The following is a 23898-nucleotide window of genomic DNA, read 5'->3' as shown; positions in this document are numbered from 1 at the left end:
TTCTGCACAGCATCCTGTTTTAAAATTTATAGAATCGGAAAATTTAAGCGTAATTATGTACGCGCGCCTAATCAACCGACAATATCTCTGCTCAAATTTACGTGGCGTGCCAATAATCGTGCAACCGGTTCTGCAAGTGCGATTCTCTTTTTCTTTCCCCGTTAGGTGTCGAGCGGAGTGTTATCCGGCATACTCAATATCTCGCCCGAGAAAATACAGGCGGTCGATATGGACAGCATAAACGCACCGATCCACTATTCCTTCCTCAGTGGAAATCCACCGAATTATCGAGATTTTTTCGAGATTAATCCAAATACTGGAGCGGTGAAACAGATCAAAGCTGTTGACACGACGGTAACGAAGAAGTTTGATATTATCATTAAGGTAAAGTCAAATGTTACATTTCTACACACATATGCCATATTAAAAAGAATTCAAGAATTTAACATGTGAATATCTTGCCTAAATAAACAAGGAGAGGCGGGGGGGAAGAATATAAAAAATTCGACATGATTGTGTTATGTTACTATATATTGTAGGGTAAATCGGGGGAAGATGCCATAGTTAACTTTGAAGTGTAATATTTAAAAAAGTATATTGTTTAAAGGGGAAAAAAGTAAACCAAAATCAAGTTTAATGTTTATTCTTTAATTCACTATTCAGGATTTGGCAAAAGAAATAAAGAAACTTAAATATAATTAGATAAAATTTTTCTTCGATCATACTGGCTAACATATGCTAGATGGTCAGCAATGGATAAACTAAAATCTCTGTTTTTTCAAACGCGATATACTGCACGCCGACGGGATTTGTCAGTCTAATAATGCAGCAACCGTTTTTTGCTTTACCACGAGAGAAAATTATCGATGAAGTTAGAGAAGAGCGTTTCGTCTTAAGATCGTCTGCAGACTCATCGATGACTTCATCGATGATTTTCTCTCGTGGTAAAGGGAAAAAAACGGTTGCTGCATTATTAGACTGACAAATCCCGTCGGCGTGCAGTATATCGCGTTTGAAAAAACAGAGATTTTAGTTTATCCATTGCTGACCATCTAGCATATGTTAGCCAGTATGATCGAAGAAAAATTTTATCTAATACTAGCATCCCCCGTCCCGGCTTCGCCCGCGATATTTGTGTAGAATTAAATAAAAACACATTTTATCCCTTCTCACCCGTTAGGGGTGGAATTTCGGAAAACCCTCCCTTAGTGAGCACCTACGTGATAGTAGGAATATACCCTTAAAATTTCAAGTCGATAGGTGCAGTGGTTCGGGCCGCACGTTGATGAATGAGTGAGTGAGTGAGTGAGTGAGTGGTATTTGGGTTTATATATATATAGATAGAAGATAGATATGAAATTGACTGGCGATTAATAATATTTCAATTTAAATATAATTCTTCTAAGAAAAATCACAAAAGTGGCATCTTACCCAACCCGTTGGGGAATATGCCACTAACCCTCCATCGTCCATCATTTTTTTAACTACGCCATCGTCTTACTGTACACTTGAGTGTTATACATGTATCGTTGACACATAACTGCTTTAAAAAATTTGGCAAAATTCTGGGTGACTTTTTGAACGTTTCTGAACATGTTTTGACAGTCGCCAAACCGGAATGATCAATAGGTTTTTGGTGAAAAATTGAAATTTGTCGGTGAAATTTACTAAAGTAGTTTCAGCGTGTCACTCAAGTGTACAGTTGGACGACGGAGGGCTAATAATACCTAATATAAAATAAAAGTAAAACAAGAACAAAATTAATTTTTTTCACTATAACATGAAATAAACGTTAATACTTAAAACCTAGGTAATTTAATAAGTGAATAAATAATTAATGAAATAAAAAAACTAAATAATAATTAATTTTTCTAACACGCTAAGCATTTTTCATTATCCAAACATTCTTCATGGATCCATTTTTTACAATGCTACGTCACAATTAAAGAGATTACATTATTCACAGAGAACAAAAATCTTTATTAATCAATATGTGTAATATTATGAAAAAATATATTTTAAATAATAATCATTATTTTCTCTAAGATAATAATCAGTATTTTTTCTAAGATGCAGAAATTAGATTTGATATGCATTTTTTCAAGTGATTTTTTCAAGTAAACTTATATTTGATATTTTCAAAAATAAGAGAATATATCATGTGGTTGTTATTACTAATCTTGTTATATTTAGTACAATAATAGCTTCATCTACAGTTTATTTTAAAAAATACGAGACTGGCATCTTACCTCGACGTGGCATCTTCCCTCGACTTACCCTATAATAATCTAATCTGATAATAATTCCTGTGATGATAATATAATTAATTATCTGTGTAAAGTAAAATAATACAAAACGGTTTCGTACATGGATTTGCACATTGCTTTTTCGAAATTAGGGCATTTTTATATAGCATTCTTGTTTTTGTTCGTCCTTTTAAGGCGGTTGAAGTGTCAGAGGCGAAGCGATCGGCCACTGCCAAATTAACGATTACCGTGAAACCGGTTGACAGCAATCCGCCCGTTATAACAGCATCAAGTATTGAAGGTTTCGTCGACGAGAACGCTCCAATCGGTACAAAGGTCATCGATGAAAGTGGAAATCCTATTGTGCTCACCGTGTCGGATGCTGATCTGGTAAGTCCAGTGTCGTGGATTCTATCGGTTTCCACTTAATGAAGCGTGACCGAGGTGCAAATTTTTCTATCTATTCAGAGACCGGACGACCCGAAACCGGCATACACCTTCGAGCTGACCACAACCTTCTTCGCGATCGATCCGTCTGGCGTACTCGTCGTAAACGAGGAGAATCTGGACCGGGATCCTCCGAGTCCCGGCCGTTTTCGTTTCCAGGTGGTCGCCCGAGAGAAAACGGGTGTGGCTGCATCGTCGCCTTTGTCGTTCGTCGTGACATTGAATGATGTTAACGATAATGCGCCGCTGCTTCCTATGATGTCGCCGATCACTGTTCAAGCAGGGGAAACGAAGAGACAAGTGGCAAAGGTGCTCCTTCTATCCTGTATTTTGATTAACCCTTTCATGCCTAAAACTTTTAGTAAGATGTGAATTAGATGCAAATTGTTCCTACAAAAAAATCACAAAAGGATTAAGCAAACATAACTGTCCATCTTAGATTTAGTAATAACTGATTGCGATAACTGATTCAAAATTTTTGGAGCTTTTTTTTATTTGCTCTAACAACTTTTTGGGTATTATTGCACCTCTGTAGCTCTCTGGCTGTAGAGATTCCAGGAAGGGAATAAGTTAAGTTTGGTTTTCACACATAGGTAGAAGCAACGGACAACGACGAGGGCGAGAATGCTGAGATAACATATAGTATTTATCATGTGTCGAACAACGGCTTGCACAAATTTAAGATAGATCCAAAGACTGGCGTCATTGAGTCCGTGAGAAAATTGAACGCGGGCGAGCAGTATAGCATCACCGTGCAGGCCACTGACAAGGGTGGCAAATATTCGCAGACGATCGTCGAGGTGAACGTCATTCCCGGACCCAACACTAGAAGCCCCGTGTTCCAGCAGCCAGTATACGAGGTGCAAGTCAGCGAGGGAGCCTCTATCAATTCCACAGTCGCCACTATCACCGTGAGTAGCATGTCTGCTCTGATGCATGTTTGTATGAAACTTTAGCTGCTCAGATTTAAAGCTTGCTTCTTGATTCTGATTTTAATAAATTAAAATTAAAATTAATTAATTAACTTTCCAAATATAGATTATTTCGAGTTATAAATTGTTAAACGCGGATAATGTATAATAATAGAATATTGAAAAAATTAAAATTAAATAAAATTAAACATTTCGAAATATTTATGTAATAATTACATTAATTATTACATAAATATTTAGAAATATTTAATTTTAATTTTTTCAATATTTTATTATCAGCAATAGACTAATATTTTATATTTATGCTTATTTATTATAAGATTAAAATAAAGTTGTACGAACAACGAATCTTTCAATTATCTTTTTAACAGCAATATTATCGATAGCATCGTTAATGCGATGTTGCAGGCCGTCGATCCAGAAAATGATCCGGTATCATATTCGATAGTATCGGGGAATGACTTACGTCAGTTTGCAATCGGCGACAAATCAGGCGTTATTACCGTCATAAGGAAGCTAGATAGAGAGGACCTGACCCGATATCAGCTGGTAGGTCGAGTCATTTGAACATCGTAGCCAGAACTTCTTACATCCTATAATAAAAGCCAATGCATTTTATATTTTGCTTTATATGGTTTTTTCATCGATAACTTTTATCGCATCTGAGAAACATTAGCGCACCTGTTTCTCCACTTACAAACTATTTAGCATACTAATGAAAACTAAATCAAAATAAGAAATAACCCAAATAAGGCTCACCTTATTGTTAATACTTAATAAGTTAAAGGATTATGCAAAAAACAGACTGTACTTTTTTTTACTTAATTGTTTATTTATTAAACTTTAGAAAAAGCCTTAAGGAATTGCTTTATTTTAAAAATTTCCACTGTTTTCGTTACATTAAAAAAAACATACTTTGGGCCTTATAAGAAACTCTAGTTCTGGATAAACTTCCGAAAAGCCCATACCTCCGATTGTTCTGCAATTTTGTATACTATTGTATTTTAACGCGCTGATTACGAATATGACAATGAAAATTGGCGCGAAGGTCATCTTCAAGGTCAAAATGAAGGAAAACTTTTTTGTATATTTCTTTCATTATTTTCGTAAATATTCATTTTAGTGGAAAAAGTTTCAAATAAAAGTTATTCTTCTCTTCAAAACGAAACTTTTATGTTGTATACACAATTACTGTAAAAGCAGTCCTTCACGAGAAAAACACTTCTTTGGCAGTTGCAGACTATTTTCGCGAATTTATGAATTGAGTTAGATTATATGGTAATTATGCATTTTAGGGGAGTCAGCTCCGATGACCTTGACATATATTATACAGGTGACCCTTCTGAGTGACCTTCAAAAGGTTTTTATACATAGGGAGCGGTGTGGGATGGTATTGGCATCGTTTTCAGCCCGCTTCGCGGGAGGGCGGGGGGGGGGCAGAGGCTTTGCCCTCCCCCCCGCCGGAGCCAGTGTAATAAATTTCACACAGATTTTGATCACTTGGTACACGGCACGGATCCCGGCGGGGGGAGAGGCGAAGCCCCTCCCTCCCCGCCCTCCCGCGAAGCGGGCTGAAAACCGAACGTATATGTCCGGGGCTCCAATTTCAGAAAATATAACCGGTAATTATACACATTGGATACCGCAAAAATAGTTTTCCTTCATTTTGACCCTGAAGATGACCTTGTCGCCAATTTTCATTATCATATTCGTAATTAGCGCGTCAAAATACAATAGTATACAACATTTCAGGGAAATCTGAGATATGGGCTTTTCGGAAGTTTATCCTTGCGTTTTTCTCGTGAAGTACTGCTTTTACAGTAATTGTGTATACAACATAAAAGTTTCGTTTTGAAGAGAAGAACAACTTTTATTTGAAACGTTTTTCACTAAAATGAATATTTACGAAGATAATGAAAGAAATATACAAAAAAGTTTTCCTTCATTTTGACCTTGAAGATGACCTTCGCGCCAATTTTCATTATCATATTCGTAATCAGCGCGTCAAAATACAATAGTATACAAAATTGCAGAACAATCGGAGGTATGGGCTTTTCGGAAGTACAGCCCTAGTTCTTAATAAGGCCCACGTTAAACGTAACATAAAAACTGATTATATACTTATACATTTAACATAAATCATCAAAAATTAACAAAAATACTTATCTTCTCGTAAATTTACTATCTTTGGCTATTTTAACAATTAACAAAGTTAAATAACTAATAAACAAATTTAACAAGTAACTAATTTAAACAATTTTAACAAAAATACTTATTTCTCGTAAATTTACCATCTTTGGCTATTATTAAACTTTTCCATTTTAGCCTGAAAAAAATGACAATAAGATTAGTTTGATAGTCTTAATATAGCCCGAGTGAAAAGCGCATGGGCCTTATTAGGCAAGAGTAACCGTTCTAATTTATCATTCACTAATAAAAAAATACAAAGAATATCGTAATAATGTATCTGTATCCCATAGATAAATAGACAAAGTATAAATAAAAATTAAATAAATATATATTCGTGCATAAATAAACAAAAACACTCATGTATTTTGCAGCAGCTTTTTAACAAAAGGCAGCGCGTGTATCCTTTCACTGACGTTATACGATTGCAGACACCGACAGGTTTGCGTCCGAGCGAACCCGGCGAGACGAACATTTAACACTCGTAGGCACTCACACCACCACATAGTCACGTAGTGTTTCCATATTCATTTAGTGGAAAATTGAAAAGCTGGGCCTTGTTAGGGCGCGAGCCTTATTTGGTTTACCTACCTTATATGAAACTAATAATTTTTAAAAGAATTAATAACATCATGTATTGTCGGTTCATATAGCTGATAAAGGCCGAGGATACTGGTGGCCTCTTTAGCACCGCGACAGTCAATATTATGGTTACGGACATCAACGACAAAAATCCCGAATTTGTGGGTCTTCCTTACGAATTTTCTGTCAAAGAAGGCGAAGCGCGGAAATTAATCGGTCGCGTGCACGCCGAAGACGCTGACGAGGGTATCAACGCTGAAATTACTTATTTCGCGCCCGATGACATTCCTTTCACCGTGGACCCTGAAACCGGTGATGTACTGACGAAAATCGTGTTAGACTACGAGCAAAACGATGTGAGTAATTTTTGCTTTCTCAATTTTTGCCAAATGCAAAGAGCGATACAAATCTAGATCATTTTAATGTTATAATGAAACGACTCAGAGATTTTATAAATTTTTTTAATGATATCAAAAAATATCAAATCTGATAAATTATCTGTGGACAAATTACAAAGTATCTGTGACAGAAAGGTTTCCGAGAGAGTTTTTGAGGATTAATAAGCTTTCGCCTTTGTACTTGTGCTAAACTGCATTGAATAACATGAAATACTTTTACCACTTGGCAAGACCGCTCATTATGGATGCAACTATGCAACTCGGATCTTCCGGGAATGTTCTTCCGTCTCATGAAAGTTACGAAGCGTGATTACAATTCAAGAGCGTCTCATAACGGAACAACTTAGTTTATACTGTGGACTGCGAGGACGTTAATCGCGGCTAAATTATAATTGTACTATTGTGTGCACTGGAACAAAAGGAGAGCACGTACACAGTGTATGCTCGAGTTAAAGTTCGCACGATTTTGATTCACGGAAATGCGATGTTGTGTTATGTGTTATAGGGCCCATTAATATAATGGTGTGTAATATATACATACAGGGTGTTTCAGGAGGAAAGGTCAATATTCTGGGAGGTGATAGTATCTGTCATTTTAAACACAAATGTTCATATGAATATATATGTCCTATTCCCCACTGTTTCCGAGATAAAGCTACTTGAATGTACAGTTGCAAAATTACTGACAAGAAAGAAATACTACGTACTATTTCTAATATTTATTGTTCAAGTGATACATTTTTACAGATTATAATAAATTTTCAAAAATTCCACCGTTAACATCAATGCATTTTTCAACTCTTGTGTGAACATGGCGTGTCATTGTTATGATAACAAACTTTTGTTTATGTGGTTGGATGAAGGTGAAGTGTACAGAAGAAAAGTAAATACACGAGACGTACATTCAAGTAGCTCTATCTCGGAAACCGTGGGGAATAGGACATATATTCATACGAACATTTGTGCTTAAAATGACCGATACTATCACCTCCCAGAATATTGACCTTTCCTCCTGAAACACCCTGTATATGCACGTATTTAAAAAATATTTATGTGACAGCAAATACTGCATTCTCGATTTTGAGACGTTATAATTGATATAATTGATTAATGATTAATTAATTCAAATCGTCAAACTCTTTTATAGCATTACACACACACACACACACACACACACACACACACACACACACACACACACACACACAAAATATATCGCTGTCATATCAAAATTTTTAATTTTTGCTCCACTACGAATATACTCGTACAATTGTAAAATTAAGCTGCAGCATTGGAATAGATTGGTCTTGGATGTGTTAAAATATAAATATTGTGCCATTTGCATAGGAATATAAATTCGTGGTAACTGCGAGAGATGGAGCTCCCGATTACCGTTTAGCAACCGCGACAGTCACAGTGAAAGTCATAGACGTCGAAGACGAGGTTCCGGTCTTTCACCAAAGTAGCTACGAGGCACGTGTCAAGGAAAACGTGCCCGATTATAATGTGATTCAAGTCACGGTAAGTCACATGTTAAGCCGGCAATAGCGCGTGTCCCTGATTAGAAAACGTGTAATACGCGATTACTTCATCATATTAACATTAATTTCTATCGATCTAGATCTAAGAATACTCGAAAGTTTATATAAAAATAAATGTAAGTTTCAAAACGACTCGCTTCTCTTACAACAAAAAGCCTCCATTTCTCTGCACGCGCCCAAGGAACACAACGCAAAATGACATCATTTTGACGTCATAATTATGTCACGATAGAAAAAGTCAATATAATGATTTTTGGTTTCAAAATTTGACGATTTGTTGACATCAAGAAAACATCAAAAAAACATCCTATTGTAGTAATATATAGGAACCAAAGCGGTCTAAGAGCCGGAGCATAGACTTTTGCATAATGAATAAGAGAATCAACTAATTAGAATCCTTCATTTCTATCTTCAGGATGACAATCCTGAAGATAGCAAATAAAGGATTCTATGATTGATGATTATTTACATTATGCAATTGTCTGTGCTCCGCGGTCCTATACGAGTTTTCTATGTTTTACAATATACAGAGTGTCTCAGAAAGAATGGGACAATGCTCGTGTGCAAATAGAGCGGACTGAACTGAGTCGAAAAGTCTTGTACCATTTTACAATTTTCGCAATAGTTAACGAGTTATTAATTATTAAAAATTACTGTATTATCCCGGCCTACCGCCGAATGCAAGTGCGCGACGAGATGCGACCGCCTAGCGATCGAAGTTGCTAGGCGCGCGGGGTGTTATTTATTACAAGTGGCCTGCCTAGCCATTGCCACTGCGATCGCTAGGCACTCGATCGCTAGGCGGTCGCATCTCGCCGCGCGCTTGCATTCGGCGGTAGGCCGGACTAATACAGCGATTTTTAATAATTAATAACTCGTTAACTATTGCGAAAATTGCAAAATGGTACAGGACCTTTCGACTCAGTTCAGTCCGCTCTATCTGCACACGAGCATTGTCTCATTCTTTCTGAGACACCCTGTATAAGAAGATTGCTAATCTAACCTAACATAACCTGTTTGCTGTCTGTAAGTCATGAAATGCATGAATAAATTTTTTCCTTAATGTTAACTTGAGCTTTCTTCAAAGTTAAATACAGAATATAAACAAAAGTTAAACACAACATAAGTAAAATATCGTAATGCACGGCTATATAATATAATTACTGGTTTTGCAGTATCGTCCATCTTGAAAGAATATTATTTCAATTAGCACTGCTTTCACAAGACTTATAATACAAGGTTCACAATTTCACAAACATTCGTTGAATAGCGGGAAATAATACCATTGCCGTTGCACATTGCACGTTGCACACAAGGGCCATTACAAATGCGCGGCAAGAAATGACACGATGGCTACTCTTCCGGAAGTAGCAAAACAGCAAGAGATGATTGGCTGCTGTAGCGAATGTATGAACACGCGGTAAATTCAAATGAGTCAACGGCACCTCTTCAGTGTATTGCGCTTTCTATATAAAGTTTTTGTAACTACATTACTCGAAAAACGTTTCCACTGCGAAATTAATTATCACATACATGTAATACACATAATAGAACTTTTACAAGCTGAAAAATACGCGTTTATAAGATGCTAATGGAAAGACTATTAAATTATAAAAGTGATCCATTTTAATGCATTAATAAAGTGACCTATAAGGTCATTTATGAATATAATAATATATAATTTTGAGAATTTTTTATCATTTTCAAATCATTTTCACATTACTATAAATTTGCAGCGCCAGCGTAAAATCGATCATTTTTTCGTCAGTGAGCAACGTATGTGATGATATCATGATAAATCAAATTTTCGTCACATGGAAAATCATGACTATTTCGAATCAAAATAAAGTCATTTTGACTTTTTCTTGACTTCAGTGTGTTCCTTGGGCGTGTGCCATATCGACTTTGAAAATCAGGAGGTATTTGCGTTGCTTACGTCGTCGTTGATTTCCATCTCCTTCGATGGGGTGGAAAGGACAACGGGTCCTGGCGAGATGATCGTCTTACGGTTTGTAAAGTTAACGCGATTATTTCTAGGCTGATGATCCGGATACAAAGAAGCAAATTACATACATGATCAAGCAAGGGGATACCGAACTCTTCAGCATAGACTCAAAGACCGGAGTTATAAAAACTATCCGCGGTCTTGATTATGAAAGCCAAAGCCAGCACGTTCTTATAGTAGGAACTGAAGAGAATGCCAGTGATTTACCCGGATCCACTACCCGCGTTGTTGTCAATGTTCAGGTATTCACCATGGAAAATCAATTTGCTTCTTTATGACAAGTGATAATACTTGAGTATTGAGATTGATATTATGATTATTTGCTATATTCTGTTCATTAGCGCATTATGCAGAATACGCGCAATGCATTTAATTATAAAGAGAGAGTTTTTTATTTATGTCATTAGCAGTTATATAAAAATAATTGCAAATCTCTCTTTTCTGATATATACATATATATAAGCATCTCAAAAATAGTAATGAAAATAATTTAAATATTAATTTAAACATGTCTGAGTATAAAATATATTTCTGATAACCATGCCTCCATTTTTCCTGGTTTTCACAAAATTGGAAATTTCTATAATAGTTGGAATAGTAAAACGCGAATTTTCTGAATTTCCTAATCTTAGGAATTAATTCGTGGAATCCAGTTTACAGAACCCATTGGTGTTCAACATATTAATATCATAATCTACGTTCGTCATTTACTTATTGTACTTCAATTACTTTAAATTAGGGTTGGATAGCAACTAATTAAATAGTTAAAAGTTAAGTTAAAAAGTTATTAACTTAACTTAGTTAATTTTAAACATGTGAACTTTTAACTTAAACTAGTTATTTTTAAATACTTTAACATTAACTTGTTAACCTTTTTTATACAAGTTGAAATAATTCATCAATATTAAAATCGTGTAAAAATGGTTGGTTGCAATGCGTCAAAAAATATATATTATTTTAATTAACTTTTAGCTTTAATAAGTTAATTTAAATTTCTAACTTAACTTTAATTGAGTTAATTTTTGTTTAAGTAACTTTTAACGTAAACTTAGTTAATTTCTGGGTCATTAACTTTAAACTTAACTTAGTTAAAGTAAAAAATGAATCCACCTCTGCTTTAAATACGTGACGGTTAATAACGTTTTCTAAATGTGGCAGGACGTAAACGACATACCACCGGTGTTCACGTCGGTACCGCGTCCCATTACACTGGACGATGATGTCCCCATAGGGACGACCGTGATTAATCTCGTGGCTGCAGACTCTGATGGCACCGCACCGGGAAATCATGTAAGTGTCATTCCCTTGCCGTAAAGTTTATAATTGCTTCTCGCTGAATCACGAGAAAACATGTTCTCATGACATCCGCAGGTCCGATATGAGATCATCGGTCGCGGTATTGCTAGCAAGTACTTCGTGATCGACCCCGACACCGGTGTGCTCCGAATACGGGACGATCTGCGCAAGGAAACCGACTCCGAGTATCAGGTATTTGATCCCTCGCATAATACAAACGCCATACGTCGCCATTACGATCCTCAGCTTATCCACACGGAACAATTCCGCTTTTCGCTTGCGACAGGTCGACGTGCGCGCGTACGACATGGGAGAACCGCAATTGTCGTCCGTTACCACCGTGCCGGTCTACGTGCGTCATGTAGCGACGGTACCCCCGGAGATCGGTTTGGGCTTCGCGGAGAACTCGTACAACGTCGAGGTGCCCGAAGACGCCGGCGATAACACGCTAATAAAGATAATCACTATTATCAACAGTCACGCGCATGACACCACGCCGCTCAGGTGCGAGATTTATAACGGCAACGAGGCCGGTCTATTTGAGGCAAACGTCACGGAGGAGCGAAATTGCGCGCTCAGGCTGAAGAAAGGCGCACTGGATTATGAGACGACGGAATCCTATCAGATTAAGATCAAGCTCGAGTCGCTCTCGGGTCTTTTGAACTCAGGCAGAAATACGACGATGGTGAGACTACACGATACTCTTCGGCGTATGATAATGCTCTCTTGATTGTTAGTGTGTGCATGAACTTTTATAAATAAAAGTTTAAGTACAACTTAAAAAGCGCCCACATAGTGTTATTCCTTATGGAAAGTTGAGTCGAAAAATCCTGAACCATTTTTTTCTATAATGCTTAATAAAGCAGTAATTATTAAGTAAAGTCGCGTCAACCAGCACTAACCTTTAGCCGGGCGCACGTCAGTGAACCGCGCGCCTGGTAGTTGTGTGAGTACTCCGCCGCGTTCATGCTGTTAAGGCAGTCTGTGTGACTCACAGACGTGTATACTTCTAAAAGACGGCGTTGATTGGATTGATGTTGACTCAATAATTACTACTTTATTAAGCATTATAGAAAAAAATGGTTCAGGACTTTTCGACTCGAATTTTCATCAGAAATAATACTATGTACTTACATAATTACTGGGCGCTTTGAATCAAAATAAGGTGTTTACTGTTTGCTGTGATGATTGTCACTACATGCTGCAGTGGTTGAATTGGTAAGACGCCCGCCCGGTATAAGGGAGGCTCCAGGTTCGAACCCTGGTTGGGGTGACATTTTTCGCAGTGAATATAATTTATTCATATTGATCTATCGATTCTAATTAGAACAATTACTGTGTCTTAAGTCAACAAATCCCGTTAGCGCACAGTTAGCTTCAGTTAGAAAAGTTTTATGTCTGAACATCGACATTTCCCAGGTTTGATCCACTAAAATTAGCAATTTTAAATAGGATAAAATTAATTATATAGTTAACACGAAGAAATACATGAAAGCGTTGAGAGGATTGGAAAATATGACATGTAAAAAGAATGATATGAAAAAAGATTAACATCTTGTGGATAATATAACTCGAATAGCATTGCTTTAATTCTGTGTAATCAAAATTTTTTAAAAATATGAAATATGTTAATTCAATATGAAAAGACTAAATCCTGCTATACATTTTTCTATCTAGTTGCTTTGACTAGGTGTCTCTAACTAACTATCCATATTATTTATTTGTTTTAACTCTTTCAGGGGCACAATTAGACGGCTCAGTAGATTTTTGTGAAAATATGTAGTTCTATGTTTTTCTGATCGCTGATTACGAATCTGAAGTCAGATTTGAAAAATTCAATATGACAGATCCAATATGGCTGCCGTTTTTTTTTTACTTTTTGAGCCCTTTTTTTCAAAACTGTGACGTGATGGGACATTTCTGTTTTCAGATTCGTAATCTACGAAAAAATACTATTGAAACGACGTATCACACTTTCAGGAGCAAGATAAAAGATTCCAAATGTTTTACATTGTTATATACATATTCTTGTATTATATTTATCTCAATATATATTATTTATATGTATCATGACTTTGAAAGTAAAAAACTCAACTTGTAATATTTTTTCAATATATATTTTGAGCAAAAGGTCCACATTTCTCGCTTATTTCGCAAAACTATATAATTATTTATTTATAAAAAATTAAACCTGCAAAAAAATTTACAAAAATTATATATAATAGTAGGAGGTATCAAGTATATTCAGTAATTGTTTTAGCTTCCCATCTTCATTTGTGTCGTCAGGGACGAATTAGAATGAAAAAAACGCTATTTTCTCAACTTTATTTGTTCATAATAATTGTTAATTATTATATAATAAATAAAAATAATAATAAAACGTGAAGGACAAGTATTTAGAAGTCAGAAAAATAAAAAGTACGATTATTATGGCCAAATTATAAGAGTAACTATAATAAAACTGCGGCAGTGGTGTGTAAGTGGTACATATATGTACCAGTGCCCCTAAAAGGATTAAGCAGAACATTCTTCAAACTTATATAGAGAACGTATATAGAGAACGTATATAGAGACATAAAGAGACATAATTAAAAAAAAGTAATAATTTGTGTAAAGAATTAATTAATTCATTAAGCTTATTTCTGCAAGATTATTAAAGCATCCAATTTCTAATAATAATAAAACGTGTTTGATCGCAGGTGAAGATCCAAGTGCTCGATGTGAATGATAACAAACCTGAGTTTATTTTCCCGGAGGCGAATCAGAAGCTTACAAGGGGACGTTATTTTGCGGCGATTCCGCGTACCGCGCAATTCGCGTCCACCGTCGTGCAGGTGAAGGCACACGACAAGGACAACGGCAAGTACGGCAAATTGGAGTACAAGATCCTGGAGGGACGTGGTTCTGGCTACTTTGCCATTGATGGTTCCACTGGGATAATCAGGACCACGGCTACTTTCGACCATGTGGATTTTACCGAGCTGCCATTTAAGTTCGACGTTCGTGTGCGCGATAATCCCAACTCGACTGATAATTATAACTCGATCGTCGCACCGGTGATCGTCAACCTAATTGGGGAAGAGAACCTGATGATCCTGGTGGTGCAGGATGCGGCGCCGGACGCGCTGCAGAAGGAGGCTGGTAAGATCGCGAGCATAATCGAGATGAAGAGCGGCCTGCTGATCGGCATTGATCGGGTCGCGGTAAGAAAAATCCTCACAAAGAACGGCACCGTCGAGATGTTCCCGCAGGATTCCGACGTGTGGTTTTACGCGGTCGATCCGGACACGGAGGCTATACTGAGTAGAAACAGCTCTAGAGTGCAGAGGTATATTTTAGATTATCACGTAACGATCTATAGTATATGTATATAAAAACAGTTCAGAATTTTCAAAATTGGAATCTTTTTCGGGATTTGGAGATCACTGAAAAAAGTTTTGAATTTTTATATTAGTCACGTCATTTTGGATTCTTTGTTTTTGTAATTCTACAGACTCAGAATTGCTCAGTTATTTCCCACAGTTATTTACAGATTGTTATTACGTAACTACTATTAGCTGCAGTATTCACTCTGTAATGCAGTTCTCTAAAAGTCTAAATACAAATAAAAGTCCATTTGCACCATATAGATATAGATATATTAAATATAGATAGAGCTTTGTCTATCCTACCGCGCGCCAAGATAAGTGGGGTAAGAGGGATAGATTTTCCTCCTTCGCGCATGCGCAATTGCGCGTTTCTTCCTCCGCGGGCGGTTTGTCATTGTTTATCACATCGACGAGAGAATATAATCAATTTTTTAAAAAAGGATAAGAATTTTTATGGTTTTTATCGTATTGACATAAAATATCTTATTGATATAAATAATAATGACTAAATGGTGCGTAGTAAAAAATTGTCCCAATGAATTAAAAAATGGAAAGATGAAAAAAGGGTAAAAGTTTACCTTTACACATCACTTTCCAACTGACCTTCGATTGACCTTGACCTTGAACTTGACCCCTAAGGATGTCAAGGCCATTGACCTTTTCCGTCGGTCAGTGTTCATTAAAAAGTTATTAACAAAAGAACAGAGTTGAGTTGGGGTAGGTTATATTTTTTGGAAGTGGAGCCCTCCCTGCGGGGGGGGGGCGAAACACACTGTATCCACGCATGTACTTTGCACATTGTTATCTGTATGTTGTGAAAAAAATTTTACTCTTTATTCGGTATTAATAGTTCCAAAATTGGTTAACGGATATAGAGTAGCCATTGTTTTGAAAAATTGTGGTATTCATTCATTGAAGCTGTACTGCTTCTTGAATACAAATTCAGCTAAATAATGCATATAATGGTTTTGCGATGTTCCAAAGCGAGGTAAAGCAGCACGCATATCACGCCACAATCTTTCAATATTTTGAGTGTGTACACCCATTGTAGGATCTACAAAATTCTGTGAATGATTCACTGTCCGATGTATATAATTAAATTCAGTTAAACCGGTATATCCCTTCCAAGAATCACTGTGAATTATTGTGCCAGGTGCAATATGTTGTCGAATAATTGTAGTTAATGTTGCTGCAGAACGATCTTCTATAGGTATAACAAATATGCGGTTACTGTTTCTTTCAGTCGTACCAAAAATCCACTGGCCACGAATGACTCGTCCACGATTGTATTTTCGTCGACCACTTTTAGCTTCATCGACTTCTACTATGATCTCAGGACCGCCAAGTAGTTTTCTATCATTTTCTACCCATTGAGCTAATAACTATACAGAATGACTGATATAAAATGTACTGATAAAATTTTGTAAAATAACATTCAAATTGTTACATACCTCTCGACAAAAGTTAGTCCAATCAACTACAGATTTAGATGACATTTCCAATTGTTGCATTAAAAATCGATGCCTTGGAGGTTGCATCATCAGAAAATATGCAATAAAGCGACATGTCTTTAGAAGTCCTAATCTTGAAAACCATGTCCCACTAAAAGGACTAATAGAAAAGTTGCATATTTTCTTTATTCTCTTGCGTTTTCCAATTGATTTATAGTAATGGTTTGTACATTGTAAAATAAGTGACTCTGAACTGTAACGTAAATGAACTACTTGCTGACATCGTGGACATACGATTTCGCGATGTATCACTAGTTAATTACACAAATAATCAATAAGGTTGTTATCATAAGTAAGATGTAGGAAATCGTGCAGTAACATGTTTCTCTCTGCTAAATCACTCTGTTTCACTCTGCCAAATCAGAACTACGAATGCTTGAATCTGATAACACGTTTCCTCTTCAATGCTATTTAGGTAATAATCCTATCATACAAACATATCGAAGCATGTAAATATTATTTCCGTATTTCAGGCAAGTAAATCTTAGTTAGTGTCGATAAAGTGAGCAGTAAGAGAATGAAGTATGAGAATTTGTAAATTAGTAACAAAACAAGTTTGAATAATTATGCACATAAGGAGACATAAGTTTCGAAAATATAGTAGTTATTTTGAATATGAACGAACAAAATTTATTTAAAGCAGTGAATCATTAATATATAGAATAGTTTGTTTATAAATACAAAGTATTCTTTATTTTAACCAAAAGCACAAAACAGGTAAATACAAATTATTTCTGCTTTAATCGAAATTAAAGACTTTTTCGAAACTACTTTAATCGAAAGTAAAAAAAATAAGTTTAATTTTAAGATTTTTTAATTGGATTAAACTTTAGATCTAGCATCTCTTTAAAATAAACATTGTAACTATATACACAGCTGCGTCTAAGTCGTCCAAATTCCTACAAAGTATAAAGAACAATAATATTTATTTGACATAGTTATCAATTAACATTAAAAGAATTACCTCATGATTTAAATAACGAAATCTGTCTTTAACATTGCGCTTCCTCTCATCTATATGCATTTTTTAAGGTAAAAGCCAAAATGTCATGCAAAAATTCCTCGGAAATTGCATTTATATATGCAAAATTTACAATAATCATTCGATTATGATCCTTAAAATTTTTATTCCAAAACATTTGTCGTATGAATTTAGGCCATGTATTCGCATTACCAACAACATCTTGGACCGCAAGCCAAGGATTATTATTTATTTGTTCAACTGAATATACCATTATTTATATAATTATTGGAAAATTAATCGAACACTTAACGCACTGACTATACGACACACTGGTTACGTTTGATTTCTGACAATATAAGAATATGACCGTGCAAATTTGTATATAAACATTGCCATAAATACAGGCGGAGCCCGTCCTCCTGCAAATCTATCTCAAAGGTACAAGTCTAATCCAACCCGTGTCCAAGAAGTAATAGAATCAGTATTAAATTTATATTGTTAATAACTTTTTACTGAACAATGAGCGACGGGAATGGTCAATGGCCTTGACATCCTTAGGGGTCAAGGTCAACGTCAAGGTCAATCGAAGGTTAGTTGGAGGGTGGTGTATAAAGGTAAACTTTTACCATTTTGTCATTAATTATTTTGTCATCTGCACTCTATAAAGAAATACTAAATGAAATTTTATCGTATCATTTATTCATTGTAAGTTAAGAAATCTTCTCTCCATTTTTAAATAGTAAAGATTTAAATTTTATTGTGTTACCGATAGGTTTCCATGTTCAATCCAGTTATTTAAAAAAAAATGGGAAGATTGGATTAATGCTGTAAATAAATTATCTTATCCTTCAAAAAACATAAAAAATTCAATGCTTATATTGGTGCCTTATTATGCAATTTCCATTTTGATGAATCATGTTTTAAATTTGGACAATTGCAACAGGGTTCTATTCCATCTATATCTTCGGCGTAAGTAGAAAATGATTTATAGAAAGCTATTTTAATTTTGCAAAATAAATATTCTCATGTGTATTTGCTAGGAGAACACGCGAATGCGCATGCGCGAGGAAAGAAAATTTGATAATCTAGATGATTTTAGATACTTTATCTTGGCGCGTGAACAGGCAGAGATGACGATAAAGCTCTATCTATATTTATAATATTATGTCTATGATTTGCACCGATGCGGCTGATGATGGAAGATATGTCTTTCCATACGAACATTTCCACAAATGACGGAGCCACTGCGTCATTTAATTACATGCCGACGTTTGATATTGACCAAATATTAAAAATAGTGAATATTTGTCAGGTCAATCATGGATAAATCTGCTATGTCGAACATTACCTTTGACGTATCTACATTAATACGAGCGAACGCCATCGATATTCATGCACCCATGATGCCACCTGAGCCGGTGAGAACGCAAACAGCGGTCGCGTTCAGTGGCGAAGTGTTCCCGTATGCGTTGATTGTCATCGCATGTGTAATCCTGATCCTCGGCATTGCTGGAATTATTTACATATGCATTTCTTGGTCTAAGTAAGTAATGTTCATGCACAATCTCAATATTGGAATCCTTAACTATATAAGTATAGTCAAAGAGAATCACAATGATGATTTAACAATTTAATGGAATAAATTGATGAAAATTTCGAAAAGAGTACAAATAATTGGAGAGTTAAAATATAAGAATTATATATTTAAAACAATGTTATTTAATAAAAAGTAAGTCTATATAAACAAAATATTAATAAACACGGTATACACATTGATTAAAGACATACGAAAAAGAAAGAAAAAAATGTTAAATTTTTCTCACATATAGTTCGTATTTGAAAACTGGACTCACGAATTTACGTTACAAAATTTCCTTGTGCAGTTTTTGCATATTTATTTGATAGAAATAAAAATTGTGATACTGGTGCGCAAATATTAATCATACAAAGCATCGAGACCCAGGGACGATCTCAGTTATTATGGTTGCATGGGAGAGTTGCTCCGCGAGTGTGAATATTCATTTGAATGCGAGCGATGCAAATTCATACTGCTCTTTATTGTCTCCATTAGTTTTAATTGTGGTTTCCGTTACGGGTATCTCCGCAAACACACTTATTACATCGACGTTGCGATCATTGTAAAATGATCTTTCCGGGGTGTTTACGCAGTGTGTGAGATCCACACACACGGTAAAATCCGAGAGATCCTTTTCCTCACCATAAAAATGTACTCTTGTGTGACGTAGATACAAGGCGTACAAGGAGCGTATGCAACGCATGTATGTAGTACCGCGGTACGATCCCGTCTACGTGGAGCCTAATTTGAAAGAGTACGAGACACAGGTACTACAGATGAGTGTGCCGGTCGACGATAATGACAGTTGCAACGATTTACAGCTGGACTTCAGCAACAAGAATCACGCTTTCAGCCTGGACAACGTCAGTTATATCACCAAAGATCATGGCGACAGTACTGGTAATTCGAATATCATAAAACTGATGTATGCCAAGCTATATAATGCATGTCAAAAAATCTGTAGATCTGTAGACGGAATATTTTATTCGTTTTGCATTATTTCTTTCTGCAGTTTATTGAATAAACACGTAAAAATAAAGATATATGATTATCTATTTCATATTAAGGTAAAACTCCTTTCGTTCAAAGAATATTGATATAAAACTGGATGTTGCGTGATGATTCTATAAATTCAAAGTATATATACTAGACTTGTGTGTTCTATTTAAGGCCAACAAAGTCCGGTTAGCTCCGAAGCGGCGACGACAGCCCGGGCATCTAGCATTGTTGGTAATCACGGTGATAGCAATGTCCATTCCTTGCGACGGTCCACACTGAGCCGAAAAAATCACAGCGTGAGCAACACGAACACTCTGAACAATCGCGATGCAACGCCGGTGCTTAACCCTCTGTACAATCACGGCGGGGATCTGCTGAATCCTAGTCTGTCCAACGATAATGTCACTTTCAGAGAAAGGAAAGATTATTCGCATCTTGGATTTACGTATCTAGGCGAGCAGAGTCCTGTAGAGACCACGACGGAATTGTAAGTGTGATCGGACGATGCGCGGTTGTACCAACTATCCTGAGTACCGTTACCGAAAGAGAGAACACTGAGGTGTAATCCTCCTGTGAATGAGTTGCATTTCCGTAATTTTGATTCCAATATCGTCTACACGAGTAGAACACTCAACTGTGATGAACGTAATATTTTTTACGTAATATTTTCATTGACTATAAGATATTGAATGTCCGGGAGCTAAAACATCATGCGCTAGAAATCACCACGACGGTTGTTCATCTGCTTTTTCTCAATAAATCCTTTCGTATTTAGTTTCATACATACGTGACGCATGAAATATCGCAATGATAGGATTTACACAATAATCGATACTGCATATCGCTGTTTCTTTTTCTATTACATCGACAACCCCAAAGCTCGCGATACAAGGAGCGCAAGTGAAAGCTTATAATTGAATAACTTCCTACCTATTCCTACATATTCTTCCTTTCATGTCATCTTCTGAATGTGTACCGTGCCAATTCAGAGCGTAGAATTCTCGACGGGATATATTCTGAACGAGTTACTCGGTATGCGATATCCATAAAAGAGCAGCGATACAGCGTTTAGATGTAGTGGTGAAACGAGGCCGTGAAAATATCATGCACGTTGAAAAGGCAAATAAAAGAGCGCAAGAGATGCTCATGTTATTTTGTCCGATTTATTTTCTGTCGAGTGTCGGAGACACCACGCAATGGTTCGTCGTAAACGAATTACAAAAAGTTTACAAATTGCATCACAAACTCAGATCGCAACACCGAATTAACCCTTTTGTACCTGGTGATACATATATATATACAGGGTGTTTGATAACTTCGCGACCGCCGGTTACTGGCATATAGTTTGGACCTAGCCGAATAGAAAAGTCCTGTGCCATTTTGCGATTTTCGCAATAATTACCGAGTTATTAAAGGATTAAAGTAACCGAATAAGAGCGCGGCTCGTGCAACGAGTTGTCGGTAGGACGACCGTGTTGCACCGGCATGATGGTACGGAAAATGAAATGCGTGAAGCAATCATTGCCGCCTTCAATACCATCACGCCGGAAATGGCGTACCGTGCAACACGCAATATTATTAGAAGAGTCGAACTCTGTGTACAAAAACGAGGAAGGCACTTCGAACAGTTCTTACATTAAGTAACGAAAGTGGATTAGGCCATTTAATATTACATTTTAATATTACTGTATTTGTGAATCAAGTAATTATAATTTCAATTCATGTCATTGTTAACTTTATTATCACTTTAATAATAATAAATTGATCATTTAATATATCTGGTTCTTCCAATTTCTGTTTGCTATTTCAGCCCATCTTTATAATTTGTGCTAAAAACGTTTTAGATATGTTTATTTTTCAATATTAGCCCGCCCGTCCCCCACCACGCTACAGTCGGAGGAGCGCTCGGCCGTCCTACTGACGACTCGCTGCACGAGCCGCACTCTTATTCGGTTACTTTAATCTTTTAATAACTCGGTAATTATTGCGAAAATCGCAAAATGACACAGGACTTTTCTATTCGGCTAGGTCCAAACTATACGCCAGTAACCGGCGGTCGCGAAGTTATCAAACACCCTGTATACATATATACCAGTCTTCCAAAAATTCATATCTTCCACAAAAAATAAAGATAGCGATTTCTTTCTGGGCTTATTTAAAAAATGGAGGATAGAACTCTTAAAAAAATCAATACCTTTATGACTTTCACCATTTGACCTCCATACCTCATCAAAAAGTGTCAAAAAGGGGAAAAAGTGAAAAATACATATATCTTCCACGCAAATGAAGATAGCGGATTCTTTCTAGGCTCATTTTGAAGGTCAACATGAGGGCTATATGAAAAAAATCGATACTTAATTCCAAAATGGCGGATTCAATATGGCGGACCAAAGTGCTACATTTTGTTGGGTTTCAGTAAAACTTATTTTTCAACAACTGATGAGAAGTACCTATGAAAAACAACTGATATTTCAAATCAGCGACCCCAAAAATCCTTAGAATATGAATTTCATTCAAATCCAAGAAAATTTTATGTCTTGGTCCGCCATTTTGAATTTTAAAATTTTGAGTACAGATTCATAATCAGCGACCTTAAAAACTGTTAGTAAGATGTGAATTAGATGCAAATTGTACAAAAAAATCAGGTATGAAAGGGTTAATATATCAGTTATCAATTACGTGACAGGGCGATTGGGAGAGCTGCTGTGTAATAATCAAGTCTCTCGATCAATAACTTCGAAAATGTTTTTTTGACGGAGATCCACTGTCACGATCGTGAATCATTGACCGTCCGTAACGCATCGATGTAGATTTTAATCATAGGGAACAAGAAAATGCCACATTGTGCGATTCCAACCGTCCAGCGTAGGCTTTAGATCCGAGAGGACGAAGTCACGTGTAAGCTTTATATATACAAATGCGTATCCACGCGAGTCCTGCCGGCTCGCGATCGTTGTAAATGATTGATGCCAATCGCGTTGTACTATAATACGTTTATTTATACGATATCGCGCGTTTGCTCATGTCATTTTACTATATCGTGATCACGATTAATGCGCGCGTACATACGTAATTGCGTGAACAATACCGTGAGGTTTCACACGACGTTCACACGATTGCGGTTAATTGGCGACCGTTGTGCGAGCACTGGAGAGCGCGTGATCAACGCACACAATGACGCGTGCGAATTATCCAGTGCGATGTAAGTGTGTAGTACACACTGTACCTTAATTAGACACGTACGTGACTATCCATTTTCACATACTTTCGACGACGCTATTCGACTCGAAACATCAAGTTCGATAGATTCCTGAGAAGGAATTAATTAATTACGATGCAGTTCGATTGAATGTACATCTCTAGTCGTATAGCGGACGTCCACTGCCGTGCAATTTGTGTAAGCTGCGTTTTATACTAAAGAAAACAGAAGAGAATCTGCATATGTGTTATAAGTGTTCTTCGACTGTAGTTGTTAATATCTTTACTTGTAGTTGTACCATATTTAAGCGCGAATTCTGTAAAAACTGTTAATACTTAATAATAAATTTATTATATTTACATAATTAATGAAACTTTTTATTTTACAACATTGTAATCCTTTAATGTAAAAAGTGAAAGCACTGCTGCGGAGTTCTTAACATTACTTTAAGTTTCAACAATGGCTATTTCTATGCAGTTCAATCAATTTTAGTTTTGTGTACTTCATTTAATCTCATAGAAAATCTTTCACATCTATTTTACGTGAATGCTTTGTAGCGATACAAACGTGCAAAGTATATTAATAAGTTCTATATTTGTGGAATTATAAATTTGTAATTATGTGAAACTCTCATTTAGCAACATTTT

General features: G+C 36.1%; 1 protein-coding gene across 2 annotated transcripts in view; it reads left to right on the top strand.

Moving 5' to 3' along the window:
* LOC105280000 (cadherin-99C) overlaps nt 1–23615 on the top strand; it is a 181596-nt gene extending 157981 nt beyond the window's left edge. The window contains exons 8-22 of one of the 2 annotated variants that reach the window (XM_011340154.2): nt 166–384; nt 2442–2636; nt 2715–3002; nt 3287–3604; nt 4034–4174; nt 6466–6750; nt 8140–8313; nt 10371–10580; nt 11497–11628; nt 11710–11826; nt 11921–12319; nt 14334–14962; nt 18790–19020; nt 19724–19953; nt 20224–23615. In XM_011340154.2, the coding sequence (XP_011338456.1) occupies nt 166–384; nt 2442–2636; nt 2715–3002; nt 3287–3604; nt 4034–4174; nt 6466–6750; nt 8140–8313; nt 10371–10580; nt 11497–11628; nt 11710–11826; nt 11921–12319; nt 14334–14962; nt 18790–19020; nt 19724–19953; nt 20224–20543 (3888 nt within the window). In that variant the 3' untranslated portion in view covers nt 20544–23615. The remainder of the gene's footprint in view (nt 1–165; nt 385–2441; nt 2637–2714; nt 3003–3286; nt 3605–4033; nt 4175–6465; nt 6751–8139; nt 8314–10370; nt 10581–11496; nt 11629–11709; nt 11827–11920; nt 12320–14333; nt 14963–18789; nt 19021–19723; nt 19954–20223) is intronic. The other variant, XM_011340156.3, reaches the window with a different exon arrangement.
* Nucleotides 23616–23898: the final 283 nt, after the last annotated feature.

The sequence above is a fragment of the Ooceraea biroi genome, chromosome 14, assembly GCF_003672135.1.
Source record: "Ooceraea biroi isolate clonal line C1 chromosome 14, Obir_v5.4, whole genome shotgun sequence".
Lineage (NCBI taxonomy): Eukaryota > Metazoa > Arthropoda > Insecta > Hymenoptera > Formicidae > Ooceraea > Ooceraea biroi.
Note: the sequence above shows the minus strand (reverse complement) of the source record. Positions and strands in the feature narration are given on the sequence as shown.